General features: G+C 35.9%; 1 protein-coding gene across 16 annotated transcripts in view; it reads left to right on the top strand.

Moving 5' to 3' along the window:
- ptk2ab (protein tyrosine kinase 2ab) overlaps window positions 1–22,310 on the top strand; it is a 76,473-nt gene that overhangs the window by 3,291 nt on the left and 50,872 nt on the right. For 5 of the 16 annotated variants that reach the window (XM_079626130.1, XM_079626129.1, XM_079626126.1 and 2 more), the window contains exons 1-2: window positions 13,678–13,875; window positions 21,223–21,249. Coding sequence is in view for 9 of the 16 variants with exons in the window: in XM_079626137.1 (XP_079482263.1) it covers window positions 2,621–2,880; window positions 2,965–3,135; window positions 4,647–4,776; window positions 4,879–4,986; window positions 5,379–5,518; window positions 5,876–6,042; window positions 6,906–7,045; window positions 7,281–7,399; window positions 7,815–7,952; window positions 9,415–9,586; window positions 21,223–21,249 (1,572 nt within the window). In the remaining 7 variants the exon portion in view is untranslated. Of the gene's footprint in view, window positions 1–2,620; window positions 2,881–2,964; window positions 3,136–4,646; window positions 4,777–4,878; window positions 4,987–5,378; window positions 5,519–5,875; window positions 6,043–6,905; window positions 7,046–7,280; window positions 7,400–7,814; window positions 7,953–9,414; window positions 9,587–13,677; window positions 13,876–15,148; window positions 15,244–21,222; window positions 21,250–22,310 lie in introns of those variants that run through there. The other 11 variants (XM_079626137.1, XM_079626136.1, XM_079626135.1 and 8 more) reach the window with 8 other exon arrangements.

The raw sequence follows: 22,310 nt of genomic DNA, 5'->3' as shown, positions 1-22,310 counted from the left end.
GCAGCGATGAGGGCTCTGTGCTGGGCAGCGATGAGGGCTCTGTGCTGGGCAGCGATGAGGGCTCTGTGCTGGGCAGCGATGAGGGCTCTGTGCTGGGCAGCGATGAGGGCTCTGTGCTGGGCAGCGATGAGGGCTCTGTGCTGGGCAGCGATGAGGGCTCTGTGCTGGGCAGCGATGAGGGCTCTGTGCTGGGCAGCGATGAGGGCTCTGTGCTGGGCAGCGATGAGGGCTCTGTGCTGGGCAGCGATGAGGGCTCTGTGCTGGGCAGCGATGAGGGCTCTGTGCTGGGCAGCGATGAGGGCTCTGTGCTGGGCAGCGATGAGGGCTCTGTGCTGGGCAGCGATGAGGGCTCTGTGCTGGGCAGTGATGAGGGCTCTGACGCAGGAAGCTCTGGGCTGGACGGGACCAGCGGTGCAGGCGGCTTGGAGCTGGACGTCAACCGTCCAGGGTCGAAGAGGGACCAAAGCGGAGAATGGTGTCGGGGTCCATCTCGACCACCGCCTCTACTGCGGCCTCCACGGGTCCCGCGAAATCTGGCCAGACGGGTTCCCTCAAACGACCCTCCATGGGCAAAGGCTGGGAGATCTTGGCTCTCCTTGGCCAGGGCGAAAATTCTTACCCATTCGTCCATTTTAGATTGGTCGGTCAATCTGTCACGGGTATGGTGCGGATGAAGACAGGCTGAGGCCCAAAGTTCCAATTCAAACTTTTACTAGAATCAAACTTAAACAAAACTGGTACAGGCAAGGGTAACACTCTCCATACAACGACATATGTACAAACATTGACCGACAACTGAAGGGAGAAAGACAGGAACTTAAATACAGAGGATGACGAGGGTACAACAGGTGAAGACAATGAAGGGTGATTAACTGATTAACTGGACAGGTGATGAAAATGAACTAATGAAAATGACGACAGGGAAGAAGAAAAACACTGAATGAGAAAGACAACCTAAAAGTCCATGGAAACAACAGAAAACACATTAACAATGTGACAACCAGTGAGTACCAAACTGATTTCATACCGGTAACCACACAGGGCAATGAACTGGGAGTGGTCAGTAAAATAGGATTTAAACCAGTTTTAAACACTATAACACTATTTTAAGACTATGATCTGACTGTTGATCTCAGAGCTGCTTCTTGATAAAGGATGGATATAGCGCCAGAATCAGATGCAATCAACAAGTTATTGGCAACCCTGATTACAGCCTTTCATTACTGTGATTCATTACTGTGAAATTTGATTATTAACGGTACAATAGTCAGTGAGAGGCAACAATGCGTTAATAGTCTTTTTGCCAAAAACAGAAGATTTGAAATGGGGCGTAAATTGTTACAGTCGCCCAAGGCAGTGTTTTCTTTTTCTGGCACAGGAGTTACAGCAGCATTAAAAATTGTAACCCCAGTCTGCAATTAATCATTTATTATACTGAGGACAGTAGAGCACAACACATCAAAGAAAGATTTAAATAAATAGGATCAAGCAAGCAAGTGGTAGCTATTCATACTTGATACCTCCCTTCTGAGAGCCTCAGAGTCAAGCTGTGAGAAATTAGTGTGAGAAGAACCAGAACAATAAGAGGGATAGGATGAGGCAGTGTAACAGATTTTTGATTTAAAAAAATGTAATCAATTTAATAAATTTTAGAGTTACAAAAGTGAAGAAATGTATAATTGTTGAGAAGCAGGCAGGGTAATATCAGAATTGAAGCAATCTATTTATAGTTTGAAACAAATTTCTGTGATTTCTTTGATTATTTTAAATAATCTGAGAAAAAATAAGTGGATTTTTTCAATTAATGCCCTGCAGTCACCCAGAAGATCCTTCCAAACTTAATAATGGACATTCAGACTGGTAAGGCGACAAATACGCTCCATTTTCCTTCTCAGTGCACAAAATATATGTAATAAAAATGGAAGTCGCTGCAATTGGGGAAGCCGCTGTGGCTCTTTTATCCTATATCATACATAAATGACTAAACGCAATAAATGCTGTCATGTTACCTGATGTGAACGCAATCATGTGAGAGTTCTGGGAGGGCATTAAACTAAATAATTTTGAGAACAGACTCAGAGTAATAGACTCAGATTTCAGAATAATTAAAACAACATTTGAGATGCTGTGCATTTATACTGATCCGCTGGTTAGTCCATCCAATCACATCCTCTGTTGAGGCAGTCATGTGAGATTTTGTTTCCCATTGAGGAATCAGTTATCCATCGATAATAGAGATACTTTTTTTCAATTATAAATGTATATATATATTCTAATGCTCATTTAAAGTTTATTTTTAGTGTTTAGCAAACATTAAATATAGCTAATTAATTAATGTACATTAATGTACATTTTCAAACTGAACAATATTATATTGCTGATACTTATAAATATATAATATAAATATATATATATTATATATATTATACATTTACTTGTAGTGTCTTATTGGTTTAATATATTTAGAAACAATATATTTTATTATTTTTATTTAAATATATTTTATTAATATTAAATGTATTTATAGTTTTTAATAAAAATAAAAATAATTAGCTATTTGAAACAATTTTTTTGTTATAAACCATGTGTTCTGATCTAGTTTCTCCCTCTACTTTCTCAGGTGGGCAGAAGCAGATTGATCCAGAGATGTTCAGAGTGTTTTACACCATCTGGCAAGAGACTGAGGCAGTAGCACATGAGGTTCTATTGCCTGCCGAGGTCCTGGAACACCTGGAAAACAACGAGTGTGTGTACAAGTTGTCCAGCTCTGTGAAGACCAGTTATGGTGTTGGTAAAATTGCCATGACTCAGAAGAGGCTCTTTCTGTTGACCACAGGCAGACCTGGATATGTTGCGATCACCAAGTTTAGGGACATTGAGGTTTGTTAGTGTTCATACCTGTAATTATTCTATTCAAACTGAGTTAGTGTTTGTGGTAACCATATGAAGAATCCGTGAACCCAGGAGGTGAAGATCTCCACTGCTCCGTTCCTGCTTTTAAGGATCCCATCTCTAAAGATCAAGAACAGCATGAGGAAAGAGATATTCGAGGCTAATTTAAAATCTGAGAGTGAACTGTGGAACCTGATGATCAAGGAGATGTGGGCTGGCAGAATAATGGCAGACAACCATAAGGTAAAGTTCACCTGTGCTGGGAAAAATCTAAGACTGAGAAGATATTATAGAAAATTTGTCCATTTACCCTTACTTACCAACTTAATAGTAGAATTAAATATACATACAAAGGTTTCAAAGGCTTGGCGCTGGTATGAATTATCTGTCTTTGAAAGAAGTCTCTTATGCTGATAAAATGCATCAGTCAAAACAGTAAAAATTGTGAAATACTACAATTTAAAATATGTTGTGGCAAAAAAAACTCTTTAAACATCATCACTGCGTAAGAGACACTCAGAGTCAAATTTATAAAAAGAGAAGTATTTATTCTTGCAAGAATAGGTTCAGTCTTTAACACAGAAGTTACCCTGTGCAGGAGTGACACCCTCAGACACAGAACCGGGCAATCTTTATACTGTTCTTCAAGACCCTTTCCCTACAGAGTTTCTCCTCCCAGTAGTTTTCCACAGACAAAGGACCCATATCGCTAGTTAACCCTTTAAGCACCCCCTAAACTAGATGACCTCGGACCTCAGAGGTTCTTGCCCATCCGTTTTCTGGAGTGTCCCGCTCCTGCTTCTCAGGTATATAAACATACATAATACGAACAATAGAAACATGTGACTCACACTACTTTGTAATAACTACTTAAGATCAATGAAAATCTAAATTTCCATTACAATTCCAAATCATTCTGTTTTGGTGCTGCTGCCAAAACATTTCTTATTATTATCAATGTTGAAAACAGTTGTGCTGCTTAATATTTTTGTGGATACACTTTTTTTCAGGATTCTTTGGTGAATATAAGGTTCAAAAGAACAACGTCAAAGTCTCTCACTTCCATGAATCCATTTAATGCATCCTTGATGAATAAAAGTATTATTATTAATACTTAAAAGTATTATAAAAAATACTATAAAAGTATTTCTTTCTTTAAAAAAAAACTTAACTAACCCCAAAATTTAAATGGTATGTATAATATTTATTTTAAAAGTCCATAAGGAATTAGAGATTAAAATCATTCAAATGAGTCATGTAAAACTTTGTAAATAAATAAATAATTGATACATTTTATAAACCATATGGTTTATAAACCTATCCTATAGAATATAGAAAACAATTACCCAATGGGATTTGCAGTCATTCAGTGTTTTTAATGGTACCGGGCAGGGTGTGTTTAGGATGTGTAGGGATGATTTATAGCTGTCAAAATAATTGAAAATTAAAATATTTTTCACAATCGCTTTGCTACTCCCTATTAGTTTATTTCCATTTCCAACCATTTAGATACACACACACACACACACACACACACACACACACACACACACACACACACACACACACACACACACACACACTCGACACTTGACTGGGTGTAAATTGTTCAATGTGCGTAATGAATTATCTTTCCTTACTCGAGGAGATAACTGTTCCTCCCCTTTTACCTTCCCATTTTTTGCACGTTTTAAAACACATACGCACAATTTAAAGTACTTTATTTTGTGATCTTTGATCTCTTCTGTTATCAGGACCCCCAGTATATGCTGCAGGCACTGACCAACGTCCTGCTTATGGATACAGTGGTGCGCTGTTTACAGACACAGAAGGCCGTTCATGCTGCCTCCAAACTGGCCTATTTTGAAAAGCTACGACAAGAAGGTGCGTTTCCGTCTATAATGCGTCTGATTCTCTACCTGCAAGAACATCTATATGATGAAGACAGGACAGCTTTATTAAAGTCTTTTGTCTTCGTTCCCACAGTCCCCATGATCATCCCTAGACCCACAGCAGAAACTCTGAAACACAAGATCAATCCATCCCAGAACATGATGAAGCCTCTGTCTGTCAATGTCTTGCTATACACTCCAGGTATGCATGCATGAAATAGTTATTTTATATACGTTGATGTTGTGGTAATGATATTCCTCCTGTCTAGCCTGTCCCCATGACATTTCGCTATCATTTTATATACATTCTTTCAGAATTAAAAATTTGTCATGGATGTAAAATTAAATATAATTATATAGTCAAGGAAAGCAGCAATGCCTGGTAGATCTCAAGCAGAATATTATTACATGTATTTATATACAGGTATGTAGCCTATGTATAATATTTACATTTACAGTGTGTGTATTGCTTTGGATCCAGATTTTGGTAAATACCTACATGAGAATGTGTAGCACATTATTTTTGTTTCAGTAACATGAACAATCTGTTTGTGGAAGGTTTAATGTTAAATTACTCTTTTTAACTCCTTCCAGGCCAGTTAAGTTTCTGCGACAGTGGTGTGGATAGAAACCCTAAGCTCTGGTGTGCTCTCAGCTGTGGGAAAGTGGTTGTGTTCGATGCTGTCAGTTGGTCCTTAATGCAAAACTGCATTCATTTAGGAGATTCTCGACTGGTAAGATGTTGCTAACCAATTTTTATTTAATATATTAAAGATGATAGACAAGTAATTGACGGCAATATCAAATATCCTTTTCTATTTAGAGACACTGCAGTCAGTGAAAATGTGTTTTTATATATTGGTATCTTCAAGTGGCAGAGTGGGTTTTTACCTGTTGACAGTTTATTAATAGTTACAGTCCTTTCTTAGAGTTTTCTTATTGCCACAATGTATTGACCAACATGTATGATGCCACCTTGTGGATTGGAAAATTGTGGCAGCTTTGTTTTCCTTTGTCTTGAACTCTTAATTGTAGCTTATTGATCGAAAGATGAAAGTATACATCTTACATAAGTCTTTTTTTGTGTCCAGAACTGCATGATGGGATTGGACCAGGAGCAGGTGTGGATTGGTTCTCAGGACTCTGTCATTTACATAATCAACGCTCAAAGTATGTTGTGTCATAAACAGCTGACGGAGCACCATGGAGAGGTCACAGACTTCGCTTTGGAGAAACTGAGCCCTGAGAACAGATTAAGGTAAATATTAGATGTAACCTCATTCATTGGGTCCGTTAGAATAATATATCATAATAATATCATTTTATATAATCTAATATATATATATATATATATATATATATATATATATAATAAAAACTCATTATTATAATAACAATAATATAATAATATATAAACTATGTGTGTGTTATTAATTAATTATCTACAGATAATAAATAAAATGTATTATAATACAATTTATAATATATATATATATATATATATATATATATCATTTTATTGTAATATAGTTTGTTTATTATCTATATATATATAGATAATAATTAAACAAATAAACAAATATAATAAATATAAATACTAATTAAATATAAATAAATACTTCATTAGTAAATAAAAAAATATAAATAAATACTAATTAATACATGCATTTTAACTATATATTTTCATTTATTATAATACATTTTGTTTATGTATAGTTATCATTTATTTATTAACCATGAACACACACACACACACACACACACACACGTATATCAAATTTATTTATATATATAAATCAAATAAATACATTTGAATTATATCAAATAATTATTACTATAATTTATTTAGTTTATGATAGATAGATAGATATAGTTTGAAGATAGATAGATAGATAGATAGATAGATAGATAGATAGATAGATAGATAGATAGATAGATAGATAGATAGATAGATAGATAGATAGATAGATAATATTTACCTCAAAAATACAATAAACATTTTTATGAAACAGTAATCTCACCAGCAGGCGGCAGCATTGTTTGTGATATTTTCTGTATATTTGACAACTGTGGTTGAGAATGGAGATTACTTCATAAATACATTTTTATGTGTTCTCCAAGCCAAGCGCAGGTGTATTCCTGTAGTGCAGATGGCACTGTGATTGTTTGGGACGTCCCCTCTCTGAAGGTGAAGATGCAGTTTCATCTGTCCTGTGACAGACTGCAGTCCATTCAAGTTTACAAGGACGCCTTATGGTGCGGTAAGTTTGTCATCAGCCTAGTAAAACATGTTGTTAGCTAGAAGCTGCAATACTCACTATATACTTTTTTAAATATTATGTTTTACAAAAGCGTTTAGATGGCCATGAAATAAACCTGTCATAGTTTCTTCAGAGGTTATCTGGCAACCGATAGCTTGACATTAATGAGGTTAATCTGAATATATTCAGTATTTAATTTCAATTTCAATTTAGCTTTTGTTTATTGTTTGTGAAGGTGCCAGAGATTGTGTAATGAAGCTAAGACCGAATGGAGCTCTGCTTCGTAAGATCTCCCTCCCAGACAATATGAAAACCACTGCCAGTGCCTTCAGCAGAGTCACACTGCTTATGGAGGTTTGTGTCACCACAGAATCAGGTTTATCCAAATATAATAACCCCCCTTGATGAAATAAAATTGCAGATATATAATTTTTATGTAAAAACACCCATTTATACTGTTAAAACACATATAGCATTATATATATTGATTTATCTAATTTAGTCAAGAAAAGAAGAATGCATGTTTTAAGCTATGAACCTTATTATTTATTATACTAATAAAGCAGGATTTATGGTGTCTCTGTGTATTAAATGTGTTGCAGCTTTGTTGTTTTAGTGTGAAGTAGTTTCCCTTTGCTATTTCATGCTTTTGCACAAACAGACCGTCAGAGAGGTCAGGCATGCCACTGAATGGCAAAAAATTATAATGTGCTTGGATGTAACCAACGTTCTTAGGCTCTTGTTTTGTGTGTTTTTTTTTTTTTTTTAGAGACAACAGATCTGGACAAGTTTTACACACTCAGCAGAGCTTATTATATGGGACTCCACTGACCCCATCAAACCACCCAAACGGGTCACACTCCCCAATTGCAGTGAGGTCACCTGTATGATCAGAGTAAAGAAGCAGGTACTCAGTCTTGAGGTGTAGATGGTACCTTTTTCATGCTCACACCTACTGGAATTGTAAACAAATAAATAAGTATATTATGCAATTGCAATAAATTGAATTATATATTATAATATATGTACTCACGGCACAACTGGTCAAAAGTAAGATTTTGTTTTTGAAAGAACCCTGGTGAAAAAACCTATACTAAAATGTATTTAAAATACTTTTATTTCATACTAAGTATACTACAAACATGCTTCCGGGTAACTAAAGCGCATTGTGTACAAAATTAGTTTACTTTAAGTATATGATTTAGTATAATAAAAGTACAATTGTAGGGTATTTCTATTAAGTACATAAATATATAAATGTATGGTAGAAATTGTAGTATACTTAGCATAAGCTAAATGTATTTCAAATACATTTTGGTACATTTATTTTTCACTAGGGAAGTGAATTCTTTTATTCAGCAAGAATGCATTAAATTGATCAAAAGTGAGAGTAAAGACATGTATAATGTTACAAAATAACTTTTTATTCATCAAAGAATCCTCACAATTTCCACCAAATTACAAACTACTTTATTTGAATATGTTCCTTGAGGATCACTTATAATGTTATTAAAGCTTTTTGCACAAATAAAACCTAATGTATATATGCGGGGGGAAACCCCCACTATTATGATTGGCTAACGTCAATGCAGTGTCAACGCCATCCATATAAAACCTTAATTTACAGACAAAGCATTTTTAAATAATTTACTTGCGTAAAAGAGCTGTTTAAACTAACGCACTTCCACTTGTCGATTTGTCCCGTTTTCGACAGACTCAAGTGTGTGAAGTATGTCAGAAACTGAATGTGCATCTGCATACTGTATCCAGTGTAGACAGTGTTAGTGATTATAATGGGTTCTATTTGCTTTTGACGCAACACTCACATCCAGTGTAGGCAAATGTCAGCCGTAAAGTGGCCTGTGGTGTGATGATGTATTCATCGATGTCTTGCTCTGGAGGCAGGTATTTGCAAATGCATTTGCCCGTGTGACGTCACAGATCCCGCAATATCAAAACGAGACGTTTTTGGAGCTTGATTAAATAAATGCTTTGTTAATATTGATCAGAACTTTTTAAGCTATGAAACTTGTATGATGTTTTAATAGTACAAAGACCTCTTATATGTCAAAAGATTAATGTTGATTTGTTTTCAACATTAATAATGATAAGAACACCAAATCAGCCTATTAGTGTTATTTTTAATACATTTTTTAATTAAATAAATGCAGCCTTGGTGAGCATAAGAGACTTCTTTCAAAAACATACAAGAAAATCTTACCTACCCCAAACTTTCAAACAGTAGTTTATCTTTTTGTTTGTTTGGTGATCTCATTTGTGTGATATATCACGATGAAATAAGAGCATTATAGCACATTGGATGTTGATCTTAAAAAAAAAAAAACTATCAAAATGTCTCCTCTTTCTAGGTCTGGGTTGGTTGTAGTGGGTCAGGCCTCAGCAAGGTTGTGGGAAAGATCTTTGTGTTGGACTCTGAGAGCCTGGAAGTCGAGAAGGAGCTTGAGGCCCATGAAGACATTGTTCAAACGCTGTTCTCAGCTGAGGACCGATACATACTCAGCGGCTCTGCAAAACTTGATGGTAAAATCGCTATCTGGAGAGTAGATTAAACAAGCTGAAAAGGTATAGCTTCACTTACAGCGGTGCCTCAGCTGTCTGCAAATACAGTAGGGGAAGAATATTTCGGTGTACCCTGCTTTTAATTTTCTTAAATTTGATTCTTGGAAGATAAAGCAGAAGAAAGGGAGATTTATTTTCTTCATTTTATACAAAAACTACAATGTATACAAAAATACTCTATACAAAATTCACAAAGACTTTTTATTATTTCATATGTTCTTCTCATTCTCTCTAACAATATCTGTTCAGTTTAATGAATTCCACACACTGTTGCCCTTTGAAAGTGTCATGTAACCCCGTCAGCATGTGGTGAGTAGAGCAGCTACTGGTTTTAATTGGAGTTAGACAGTCACTATATAAAGGAGTCAACCAACTACCACAATGATATTTGTACCAATAGTCCTACATCTATTTCTCATCTTGCAGATATAATTCAGCATTTACTACCAATTGCTCATTAGATGCCATTCCTTTTCGTCATCTTCTCCAGGTTCTGGATGTTATGGGCCGACGAATTTTGTGTATCGTAAATAGCATTCTAGCAAATAGTATAGTCCCATCTTGTCTAAAGCATGCTACTTTATACCTCTTCTTAAAAAGCCTAGACTTGATCCTTTAGTTTTTATTAACTATCCCCCGATTTCAAAGTTGGCTTTTTATATCTTAGAGAAGGCTGTTTATCATCAGCTGCTTTCATTTATAAATAAATATTATTACATTTCAATATGTTTTTTTAAAGTCTAAACACAGTATAGAGTCAGATCTTTTAAAAATTAAACAATTATTTATTGCTGGCTGGAAAGTGTGCAGTTCCGCTTCTCCTTGATCTTACGACAGCATTTGCTAGGGTTGAATATTAAATTATTTTAGAGCGTTTAAGTCAGTGGGTAGGGATCCTAAGAAATGCCCTCAAATGGTTTTCTTCTTATTTAAAGGACAGAAGTTCTCTAGTACAATTTAGAATTTTCTCTGATTCTGCAGTGTGTGCTTGTGGGGTTCCTCAGGGGTCAATTCTTGGGCCCATAATATTGTTTTCTTTGTACATGCGACCACTCTGCCTTATTTGTCAAAAATATAATGTTGCTTATCATTGTTATGCAGATGACACTCAACTGTATCTTCTGTTGAAGGCAGATGATGGATCTGCATTAAATGCCCTGATGAATTGCTTAAGAGACATTAAACTATGGATGGCACAGCATTTTTTATAACTTAATGAAGCTAAAACAGAATGCCTAGGGTTCGGCTCCATTATGTCACCCACGCATATACAGTACTTGATCGTCTAGGCCCTCCTGCCTCTAATGTACATAGCAAGCAAAGAATCTGGGAGTGATCTTTGATTCAGAGCTTAAATTTGATAAGCATGTAAACTCAGGGGTAAAGTCTGGTTTCTTTCATTTGAAGCGCATTGCAAAAATAAAACCCTTTTTGTCTTGATTTGAAGCAGGTTATACAGGCTTTTATATTTTCAAGTTTGGACTACTGTAATTCGTTGTATCTACGGCTTTCTCTTGTTCTGTTGAACTGCCAAAATGCAGCAACTAGGATTTTGACTGGGAGTGGACCAAGTAGGTCAGTGCAGTTGAAGGTTTTAATAGGTTTAAAAGTTTATTTTTATTTTTATTAAAGGTCCCCAAATCTCCTCTAAAGTCCAAAGGGGATTGTGCCTTCTCTGTTGCTGCACCCTGCCTCTGGAATAACCTGCCGTTGGATATTAGATGCTGAACTACATTGGGTCATTTTAAATCATGCCTTAGGGTGCATTTACTTTATGACTGAGTCAGCATTACACCTTGTTTTACTGTTGTCTTGTGGTTTAATGTATTTTTGGTTTGGTGTTTTTTATGTTTTTGGTTCTTTGTTATTTATGCTGTTGAAATGTTGTTTGAATGGAAAGCACTTTGCCCAACTCGAGTTGTTTTTAAATGTGTTACCCAAAATAAATAAAATAAATGAAGAACCAATTGCTGTGCTCTTGAAGCGTATGCTACTTCAGGAATGGGATTGCTCAAATCTCAACAGTGGAAATGTGTTTCTGTATAAGCAAAGTCTTTGAAGCTTGCAGCTGTAAAATATAAATAACAGTTTAATATATCTTTCTGAATTAATTTGAAAGCTTTCAGTCCTTTTAAAAGCTGTTCTTATTTCAAAAGAGCTGAATATAGAATCGGGTGAGGTTTGTGGAGCTGCCATGTACACAATTTCCTGAAAAGCCTTGGATCAAAGGAAATTGAGGTCCAAACACCAGCACTGCCTAAAGATGGACTGAAGCCATTATAAGTAGATTGCGTAACAGTGTGCCAATCTTTGTGGTGTCTCTGGAGTGGCTTGTAAGATTGTATGGAACTCTCTTTTACACTACTATCTATCTGGGTTTTTGTTATTGCAGGGGTCTGTATTTATCATATCAGAAATTATTTAGGGGAATCTTGCGAATGTCTGGGTCATTTTTGGTCCCCGGCAAAAAAAAAAAAAAGTTTAATATAAATTATATATATATATATTATTTTTTTTGCTGGGGACCAAATATGACCCATTTATATATATATACCGGTATATATATTAAAAACAAAATTCTCATTATTACATGCAAAAAAATATAATTACTGTATGTATCAAATGTATTTTTTTCACATTACAATAATGAGATAAAGGGTGTGGGGTAAATGTGATTTATTGTAATTAAAATAATTTGCCAATGCATACATAATGTTATAAATATATTAATGAATAATATTTAATAAAAATAGGCTTCATTTTTCTTATACATTAAATTATAATTTCTTAATTATTATTCATATTTGTTTTTCATATTTTGCAGTAAAATGTTCTAAAAACTGTTTTACTTCATGATTAGGTTTTTTTTTTTTACACAACAACAAACAGAATCTCCTCCTAGATCAGCCCTTTTTTTTCTTGCAAACACAGTGTTTTTAATGTCAAATCTTAGAATATCAATGTTAATGTGAAGTCAGTATTTGCCTTTAATATTTAAATAAATATGACTTAATAAACACAGAGCCATTCTGAATCAGCCCTCTTGCTCAGGAGGTGTTTGCAGAAGGGGCCCTTGGCTGTTTTTTTGCCGCCCATGCAGAGAGCAGTGATTGGCTGATGTGTAACATTCTGACCCTGGGGTCAGCCATCTAACTGTCAGACGTCACTGGAAGGAATTTTGGGGATGTGTCTGGAAGACAAAGCCACCACACATCTATCCTGTCCCTAAGTCCCTGGATTGTCTAGTGTGTAGGCGTGCAGCACAGTGCTTTCAGAGCTGGTGTGTGCAGCATAAGAATGAATTTGTATAATTGAGAAGCAAAATAACAGACAGTTCATAGAAATTATTAGTTTTGATGTCAAATAAATATTTTGTGAGAACATTCTTCGGTAAAGTTGACAGGTGCAAATCATACTGATGTAGTCAAGTCAAGTGGATGGTAGGCTATTTTTTCCCAATCTCAATCAATACCAACTTCAAAATATAATAGCCTATATATAATATAGGCTAGTCTACTGTACCAGTAGCCTATACATAGATTATTTTTTCATTAGAAAATGATCATCAGCTAGAAGATAATATTTTTGGTCTCCGCGGTCGAGTCAGCCATATTGGAGCGAGCGAGTCAGAACTGCAGCAGCCAGCGTTGGGAAGCCCGATTCATTTACTGTATCGGTTAGTTCGACCCGTTTGTTTCATCGAACCGATTCACTGATTTTATTGAGTCATCATTCCAAAGGGTTCCCTGACTTCAAGTTCAACACATGCTATTTAGTTAATTCGCTGCATATCACTGTTTTCTATTAGTTTATTCAAATGTAGATTAATGTTAAATATGATTTGCATTTTATGCTTTCACTTGAATTGAGATAAATATATTTTTTTCTTTCTTTTTATTCTTTTCTTTCTTTTTTTTAAACAGACACACATGTTAGCGTAACACATACACATACATTTTAATTTTCTTCCTTATACAGTCCATTGATTTGTTAACGCTTTGCGAGTCTGTTCTAACGAACGATTTAAAAGATTCGGTTCAGCGTAATAATTCATTCGCGAGTCGGTCATCACTAGCAGCAGCGCGAGTGAGAGCAAGAGGGAGGATTCCGGCTTCAGATCCACTACAGACCCCACGGAGCCTGGACGGACAGACCCGCAAACAGCGTTAACCCGGGATACAAACCAAAGCCAAACATAGGGTGCTCATCAAAAGGGCGCGTTTTTGGAGACATTCGATGAAAAGAATATGGTAAATATTGGTCCCTTGTTAAAAATGTAACTTACGTTTTATATTTGCTATAATAATTGCAATAAGTGTGTTAGCCTGGTAGCATAGCGTGAGGGGCTCGGATCTGCACTTGGACATGAAGAGTGGGCTTTCCTGGGCCAATTTGACATGTTGTGTTGAATTAGATTGTGAATGCGAGGCGTGTTATTGCATTGCAGCGTGCTTAGGATTCCCGTATCGTTATGAAATTTCTGATTAAAGTCAGCTATGCACGGTTTTGCAGGACAAAATGCTCATGGCAATGCGAAAGAGACCATACCCAGTCATTTGAAGCCATTCCCAATGTTTTATTCCTCACGGAAAATGCGCCGTGTCAAATTTAACACCAATCTGCATGTTTAATAACCCGGTGTAAATATGTCTTGATCGCTGTTGGTTTGTTATCTTGAGTTAACTGTGTTGTGTTAGGGGCTGTGTATTGTTGTCAGGCTGTTTCTGTTCACATGGTGAACTGAAAACAATAACAAAAGACAATGCAATCAGTTTCTGTGCGCAGGCAAGCTTTATTAGCATTACCCTATGATACTTTCTACCAATATTGTACATCAAAAAAGTGCATGTATTTTCACTTAATGACTAGTTCTGATAACATGCATTAATTTCGCTTATTTGTTAGGGTGGCTACCAATATCTCAGATAGCCTGGTTTAATATTCTGGAGGGTTAAATTCAATTCAATTTGATTATTATTTTATAAGATATAAGAAAAAAACGTTTTGGAAAGCTACAATAATTAGCAAGAATAATATTATATCTATCCACAACCATATTAAATTATTGATCTGTTTATCAAAGTTTTATTCTTATGATTCTTTTTTTGTGCTGACTTAGAAATTCGTGAACGAATCGTTCTTTTGAGGCGGTTCTTTATTGAATGTCTTGAACCGCCTCGAACTTTTCTGAACGATTCGTTCACGAATCAGACAGATTTTTTTTTCTTAAATCAACATAGGCTATACGAAACCAAGTTGGTTTAAAAATACAATTTGATCAAACGTGTGAAATCTAAATTACGTAAATAACCTTGAAAAAAACAACAACTAATGATGCAGATTGCTGAACCGGTTGATTGCAAGGACCTGTTCAAAAGAGCCGATTCACGTAAATGAGTCAGTAAGTGTTTGCTCTTCACCTGCTTTTTAAGGATGTTGACCAATCAAAGCAGCGTTATGTGGTGGGCGGGGCTTCTATAGGCGTGTGTATGTGTGGGTATCAGGAACCCTTTGCAATTATTCTCTAGCGTTAGGTCATTAGCACAGGTAAAGAGCCTGGAAAGGTACATGGAAATACATCATGCAGTTCTGGAGTTTTCTAAGTTGTGCTAGTGCAGGTACGTGAGTCTTTGTTATAGTGCTGACATTAATCACAGGGGCATTGTGTAATGGGAATCATTCATTATTTACAAGCTGCTCCAAGACAGGAAGAGAGTTTCTAACAGGCAGCTTAGGGTCGGAAGCTTATGTCACATAAATATAAAACCCATCCAGGTGAAGCATCTCATTTGAAAACATTGCTTCGTGTACTCTCATATGGGCTCATCTATAAAACAAAGGGCATTTTTTCTGCTTCAGGGTGGAGTAGGGTTACCTCAAGCCATATTTCATATTTCCAATGCAAATGTGATCGGAAGAACTCCAGGAGGCTTGGCTTGGTGTAGAGCTGCGCTTGAGGCTATGTTTTTATATTGTGGTGTATTTTCAGTAAGCCTCGTTATATTTTGTCCTCAAATTCTAAATAAAAGAGATGTGCCTGTGTGGATAGCCATTTTCACTGTTATTGCTTAAATGTACACAATCCTGCAAATGTTTTAAAGAATGTTTTGGTTCATTATTTTGGTTTGAGTAATGGTAGGATGGTAGTGTCTTTAGCTTGTTGTGGTCTTTTACATGGTGGTTTAATGCTGTGTAATAATTTTATTTGTGTAAACATTTATTAGGCTTTGTTTTTAAATGTCGTTCGCCATATGCAGTTTATGTGTAGCCTAATGCATTGCAACATTTGTTTAGAACAAATTCCTGTGTATTTGACAAGTCTCAACATAGCTTTGGTCCGCTGCAGGTATTGGAATGATCCACCAGGCAGGCTCAGCGAATGTTGCTTATACATTAAATCAGCATTGATGTAAGTTTTAGAAACCTATACTGTTGATGTTTTAAGAGTTTACATAATTTTCAGTAACCTTTCAGTCACCTTTGATTGAAGAGTAAAGAGACCATTTTGCATTCATTTTAGGTGCTGTGTTGTGTCATGGCATCTAAGTTGTAAAATTTAACATAACATCACAGATAAAAGCTCAAGAAGTGATTTTTTTTTTTCTACACAAAATCACGTTAATGTGCATTTACATCTTGTGTCTAATACTGTTTAAAACATTGGCTCCATTCACTTGAAAGTGCTTCACAGTAACCTGTATTTTCATCTCTTTAAAAGAAAATGAGGGACAGTGGAAATAATTTTTTTGTGATAATCAATAAATAACATTATATGCATTATGCCATAACATTATGCCACAAATGCTTAACTTACTGAACCTAGAATATTTCTTTAAATATATTACTGTTAAATGGTTGTTGTTGTTTTGGAAATAAAAAAACATTTACATTTCTTATTTAAAATATATTTAAATATATTTATAAAAATAAAATAATGTTCTAGTCATCAAAGAATTCTTTTAAAAAGTGTGACAAATACTAAGCAGTACAACTGTTTTCAATATTGATTTCTGAGTAATGGCTGCTGAAATGTATCTTTGCCATCTCAGGAACAAATCAAAATATATTAAAATAGAAAAGTTATTTAAAATTGTAGTGTTTTACAATATATATTTACTGTATTTTTATGAAATAAAGGCAGCCTTTTTTTGAGACCCTTTTAAAAAAATCAAAACCATAAAAAAATCTTACTGACCCCACACTTTTGAATGGTAGTGTAGTTATTGATGTATATTTTTTTGTTTATTCGGTAACTGTACTAGCTAATTAAATCATGGTGTTTTTTCTGACATTGTAAATTAATATAGCTATCAGAACCTTTGATTTACTCATGTTGAATCATGTGTATTGTTCGATTATTGTATCGCCTTCAATGTTTGCTTGTATCTGATATTGATCGATGCGTGTTGACTGTGATGGCTCGCGTAGATGAAGTTTTTTGCCTGCATGGGTGAGTATTTATGTTACCATGACTCAGAAGTGCATCAGGAAAATTTGGTAAAGAAGATCCAGTTTCTCCTACCTGAAGTGCGCATTGGAATTGTCAGGTGTATATTATTAAGCCAGAGCACAATGAGTGGAATGTGGATTTATTCATCTCAGCCAGGCCTCAGGGTCTTTTTTTCCTCTGGGCTTTTCATTAAGGGAATTATCCTGGGCTGCTTTTAGGCCGTAGCGTGACATTGTGACATTTCCCCCTATTATTATTATTACTATTGATTGGCTGAGGTCTGCGCTCCTAACGGTTTTAGAACAGCTGAGGGTTTCATGAGGTTATTACAGACTGACAGGGGTCAACACATATAGCAGCGATGAGACATTTCTGTCAGACTGATTTCTTTTTAATGGTGATTTTTACTTTTCAGGGAATATAGTTTTTGGGAGATGCTGTTCTGATCACATCATCTAGTGGGGGGTGTTCTGTGGTCCCCGAAAGAAGATATTTAGAAAAATGTGGTGTCTTTTGAGTCCAAACAATAAAAGTCAATGGAATCACTATGGACAAAAACATTCTTCAAAACACTTTTATGTTCCACTGAAGGAACCAGGAAAAGGGTCATTAAAATGATGACTGATTTGTCATTTTTGGGTGGACCATCCCTTGAAGTCATCAGTGGTAAAGCCCTGTCATCTTGCATTAATTCAGGCCCCACTTACACTTTGTATTAAGATGCGTTTTGGTCGATGGAATCACTAGTAGATGAGGGAGACACATTCCCGTTTACATTACACCGGTGTTTTAAATCCGCCTCTTTTGTCCACTTTCGACCACTTCTGGGAGGGTCGATGGGTGGGTAAATTAAATATATGGGCTTTTTCAGATCTTTTGATCTAATAGATGAAATAAGCTCATGCAATTTACATATGCGCGCGAAAGGAGACGACGGAAAAACACAGAAAGCAGCGGCTTTTGTTTAAGTGTGTGTTAGAAATCAAGAATGGTGAGAGAACATTGTGCTTGGTATGTTTTTCGTCTTGAAAACTTAGGTCTTCAGCCAACAAACTTAAAATCCCGTCTGTCTAGCGTGCTTCCCGTAATATTTACGCATTAAGTCAGTAGGCGGAGAGTAAGCGGTATTCTGTGGTTGTTGGAACGCATTTAACCACATGAACGACTCAACACCATGAAAGCAATCCGGTCGAATGCGTTTTCAAATACCTTTGGAAGTGGACAAGCTCAAAACGTTTTGGTCCCGTTTACACTTGCATTTGGCGTCGTCCACTTGTGATCCAATTGATGAAAGCGCTTCTTAATGCCAGGTATAAACAGAGCCTAATTAAAGTCCTCTTACCCATTTCTGTACCTTAAAACTGGTCTCAGTTCAGCCTCTGTCAGTCAGCAGCACCAACGTGAGTCTTTTGGCAGTGTCACAGAGCTGTGACTGCTGAGAGGAAAGATAAGAGGTTAAGAAACGGATGAATTTGTGCGCTGTAAGCAGAGGGGGGCTTTGGGAAGGGTTTGCACTGATGGATGTCTTTTGTAGATGCTGTTGAGAGGGGTCAATCCTCTCCTCGCTGTCTCTCATTCTTACTCTTCCTTCTCCCCTGTGGCTTACTCTCCTCCTATCCTCTGCCCTGAGTGAAACACACGTCTCTCTGGGATGTTTTTGACTCTATTTGTACTTGCTTTTAAGAAAAACAGAAGGGATACAATTCTGACCAATAATTATTTTGATATTAATGTGGCTGATTAAATGGCATGACTTGTATATTAAAATACTTTTTTGTCTAAATAAATTAAAATAAAAACAACAATTAATTGTTTTAAATGGTGCAAGTAAATTTAGACATCACAAAATTATAATGTACAGTATAAAATGATTATATTCAATTTGAGATTTGCTGAGCATTACATTTAACAGTGTTATAAGTGAGTGTAAGATGACTGCAAACACATTTAAATGTACAAAAGGAATTGAGCATGTTCAATTGCATCTCTAATATTTATTGATACCAAAAACCTACAAAAATCTTGAATATCAGATGACAACTGATATGGTACAGATATATATTGTGCATTCCTCAAAATATTCCAACGCAACTTCCTCTTTGCATTCGTCCATTCGTTGGAAAAATGAGTTTGAGGAAAGATATTTGCCGCTTTGCTCTCTGTCATCGTGAGCATTATATTTAGCTTGTTTCTAATCTTAGTTTTCACGTTATTTCCTAGATTTATTCTTTGTGTAAAATGCTCTGGGTGTCATAATAACTTGGCATCAGCGTTTCATAATAACAACTGGCGTTCTCAGAAAACTTGTGCAAGATCATTTGGCTGTTATTCAATAAGCGATAAAGGCATCATTAAGATATTGGCTGTCATCCCTCTCTAGTCTTGCGTAGTTTTGCTTTTTTATTACGAGTTTTGTTTTTTTGTTGGAAAATCAAAATGAAACCAGCTTCTCATGGTAGCTAGAGTTTCTGGTCCAAGCTTGTCATTTAAGGTACAAATTGGTGTAGATAGCTGGAGGTTGATCTTTTAGACAACCTTGTTCCATCAATAAAGAAGCTGCCATATTCCAAAAATCCGTTTAAGTTAGTATGACATGTTTTTTCTCGCACAACACAGTGTTTTTGTCTTATATTTATTTACAGAGACATTTATTTTATATTCCTGTTGAAAACATTGCTGTAGCATGACTGTCAGTTTTTGGAATTGAGCACTTTCTCGGATTGGTGTGATGAATCAGTCAGGAGATTATGCGAGCGATAACATCTCAGCCTATTCTCCTGCTCTCACTCTTACAGTCAGTGAGGCCTGGAGCTACAGCTCAGCCAATCACAATAGACGAATACTATGTGTGTTCATTTATGACAATTTACTGATCTTCTCTGTTCTCGATGAAAGATGGCTTCACTGTTTGTTTGTCTGAACTGTCTATTTTTCACGATTACTGTCTGCTTTGCTTCTATTTCCCTCTAGTGCTGCGTGAGCTTTAGGTTGATTGCCAGTTTGATAGATGCCTGCATTAATGAGAAGATCTCTCTGGCATTAACTCTAAAGCTGAACATACTAGTTCACAGAGTGAAAGTTGGTCGCTGGCAGAGAAAAACAAACCATATTTTTATAGGTTTTGTAGTGTACTGCAGTGACCTTTGAATTAAGTGCAGTCTTATTTATCATCGCAGTTACAAAGTCTGACCGCCTTTTGTTTATTCACCTTTTCAGCGGAATGCAGTGTGAAATACTGATGCTTTGAATAGCTGGAATGCACTGCATTCCAATTAAAGTGCAGTGATATTCAGCATCTACAATGAAAAGATTATCCAGCTGTATAATGAGACAGACTGTGGTTCTGGTCATCGCTCAGCCTCTGGCTGACCTGCAGTGGGCTCAAGAATGACCTCATTCTCTGCTTTTTGCATCACTCCGTACTTTCTGTTTGTCGTAGTCATAGTTTCATGCTAATGATCCTCAGACATAATTCTATTCTATTGTGTTGTTATATTATGTTCCAGAAAAAAATTCATGTTCAGTTTTTTGTTAATGATCACTGAACATAATTCTATTCAAAAATGTTCTTTCATGTTCAGTTTTGTTAATGATCACTGGACAATATTCTATTCTATTCTATTCTATTCTATTCTATTCTATTCTATTTTCTATTCCAGAAAATAAGTCACACCTGACTACAAGTTGCACCTGGTCAAAATTACATTGTTGAAGAAAAAAAAACCCAGATTGCATTTTTTTTGAAAAATAATTTGAAATAATGTAACCAAAAAGTTAATGAAACATTTACATTTATAAATGTCTGCATATAGATAACCTCAAAACTAATAGACATGGACTGGTCTGGTTTTTTGAATTTCTAGTATCAGTCTCTAGCAGCAGTATTTGTGCTTCGTTGTAATTTCATATTTTTCCCTTTCTGTGTCAGTGGTTGTTTCAGATGCATTTATCATTAAGTGCACATAAACGCATAGCCTTGACTGTAGCTGGCGATTTGAAGTTGAATGTGTAGATTACCAGAGCAGTTGACAGCTAGAGGGCTCTCTATACACACACTGGTGCTTGAACATACATTCAATGCTTTTGTATAATGAATATTATTTCTGCAACTGTATAAACTTTAACATGATTCTGTTATTTTTTGCAGATATTTCAAGGATATCATATTATGCAGGTAAGACGACCTCTTTTACTTTCCCTTTCTCTCTGAAATGGATTTCAAATTGATTGGAGGGGGGGAAATGTCAGCCTAACCTTAATCCACCATTTACTGAATGTGAATTGAGTAGAGCGTGTTCTCCTATAAAGCAGATCAGTACATTCTGTTCCAAAGCCTGTCAGCTGCCTTTGGGCTGCCCATATGACAATGGAGCTGCATTTTAATTCCCCCCATAACCAGCTTTTCCCATTTGATGTATTATTCATTTATGTAAAAACACTTTTTAATGCTGTAGACTCTAGTGCTTTGGGGTTTATTTCCCTTTCTTTTTGTTTTTGACGTGTTTTTGCTCATTTAGTCGTGTTGAGGGAGTGTTGATCAAGTCTAGATGTGTAGTTTGCTGGTGCATCTTCAATTCATTCATAGTTTTCTGTGGATCAGATTCAAGATGCCCAACCAATCAGCTGATGCTTCATATTTTTAACCTTGTTTCTTTCCATCACCAAGGGCATTACTGTTGGAAGGAAGGAGGGCCTTTTTAGACAGTAGGGTTCCTGTGTGTCTGTATGGCATCTATGGAGACCATTATTAAGCACAAAATGGGGCCTATTAGCTGATATTTGAGAATGCGGTTAGTATAGCAGGAAATGACCTGTTTGCCCTCCCTATAGGGAACGAGTGCTTGGAATGGTAATGAATATCTCTGGCAAACATGGCAAGGTGAAACTCTTAAATAGCAACAGCAAATTATTTTCTGCATGCTTTGAAATCAAACGGTAAGTTAGGACTTGTATTATAAGCACAAAATAATGCACAAATCTGCTGGTACAGGTCTTGTACTGTACTCAGTACGGACCTGTACAAAGTTTCTTGACCTTTGTCTGTTTTGGTGGTCATGGTATTTATCCAAAAACAGCATCTCTCCATTCTCTTTTCAGCGCTCTCTTAATAGTTTTTTATTTTTTATTTATTTATACAATTAACTGTCCTGTCTATAATAATACAAATGGACGATTTTATCAAGCCAAATAACACTACTTTGTTCACAAATAAAGATAGTTTGAATTGTCATTAAA

This window comes from Phoxinus phoxinus, assembly GCF_949152265.1.
Source record: "Phoxinus phoxinus genome assembly, chromosome: 10".
NCBI lineage: Eukaryota > Metazoa > Chordata > Actinopteri > Cypriniformes > Leuciscidae > Phoxinus > Phoxinus phoxinus.
The sequence above is the reverse complement of the archived record's forward strand: the minus strand, read 5'-3'. Positions and strand labels throughout refer to the sequence as shown.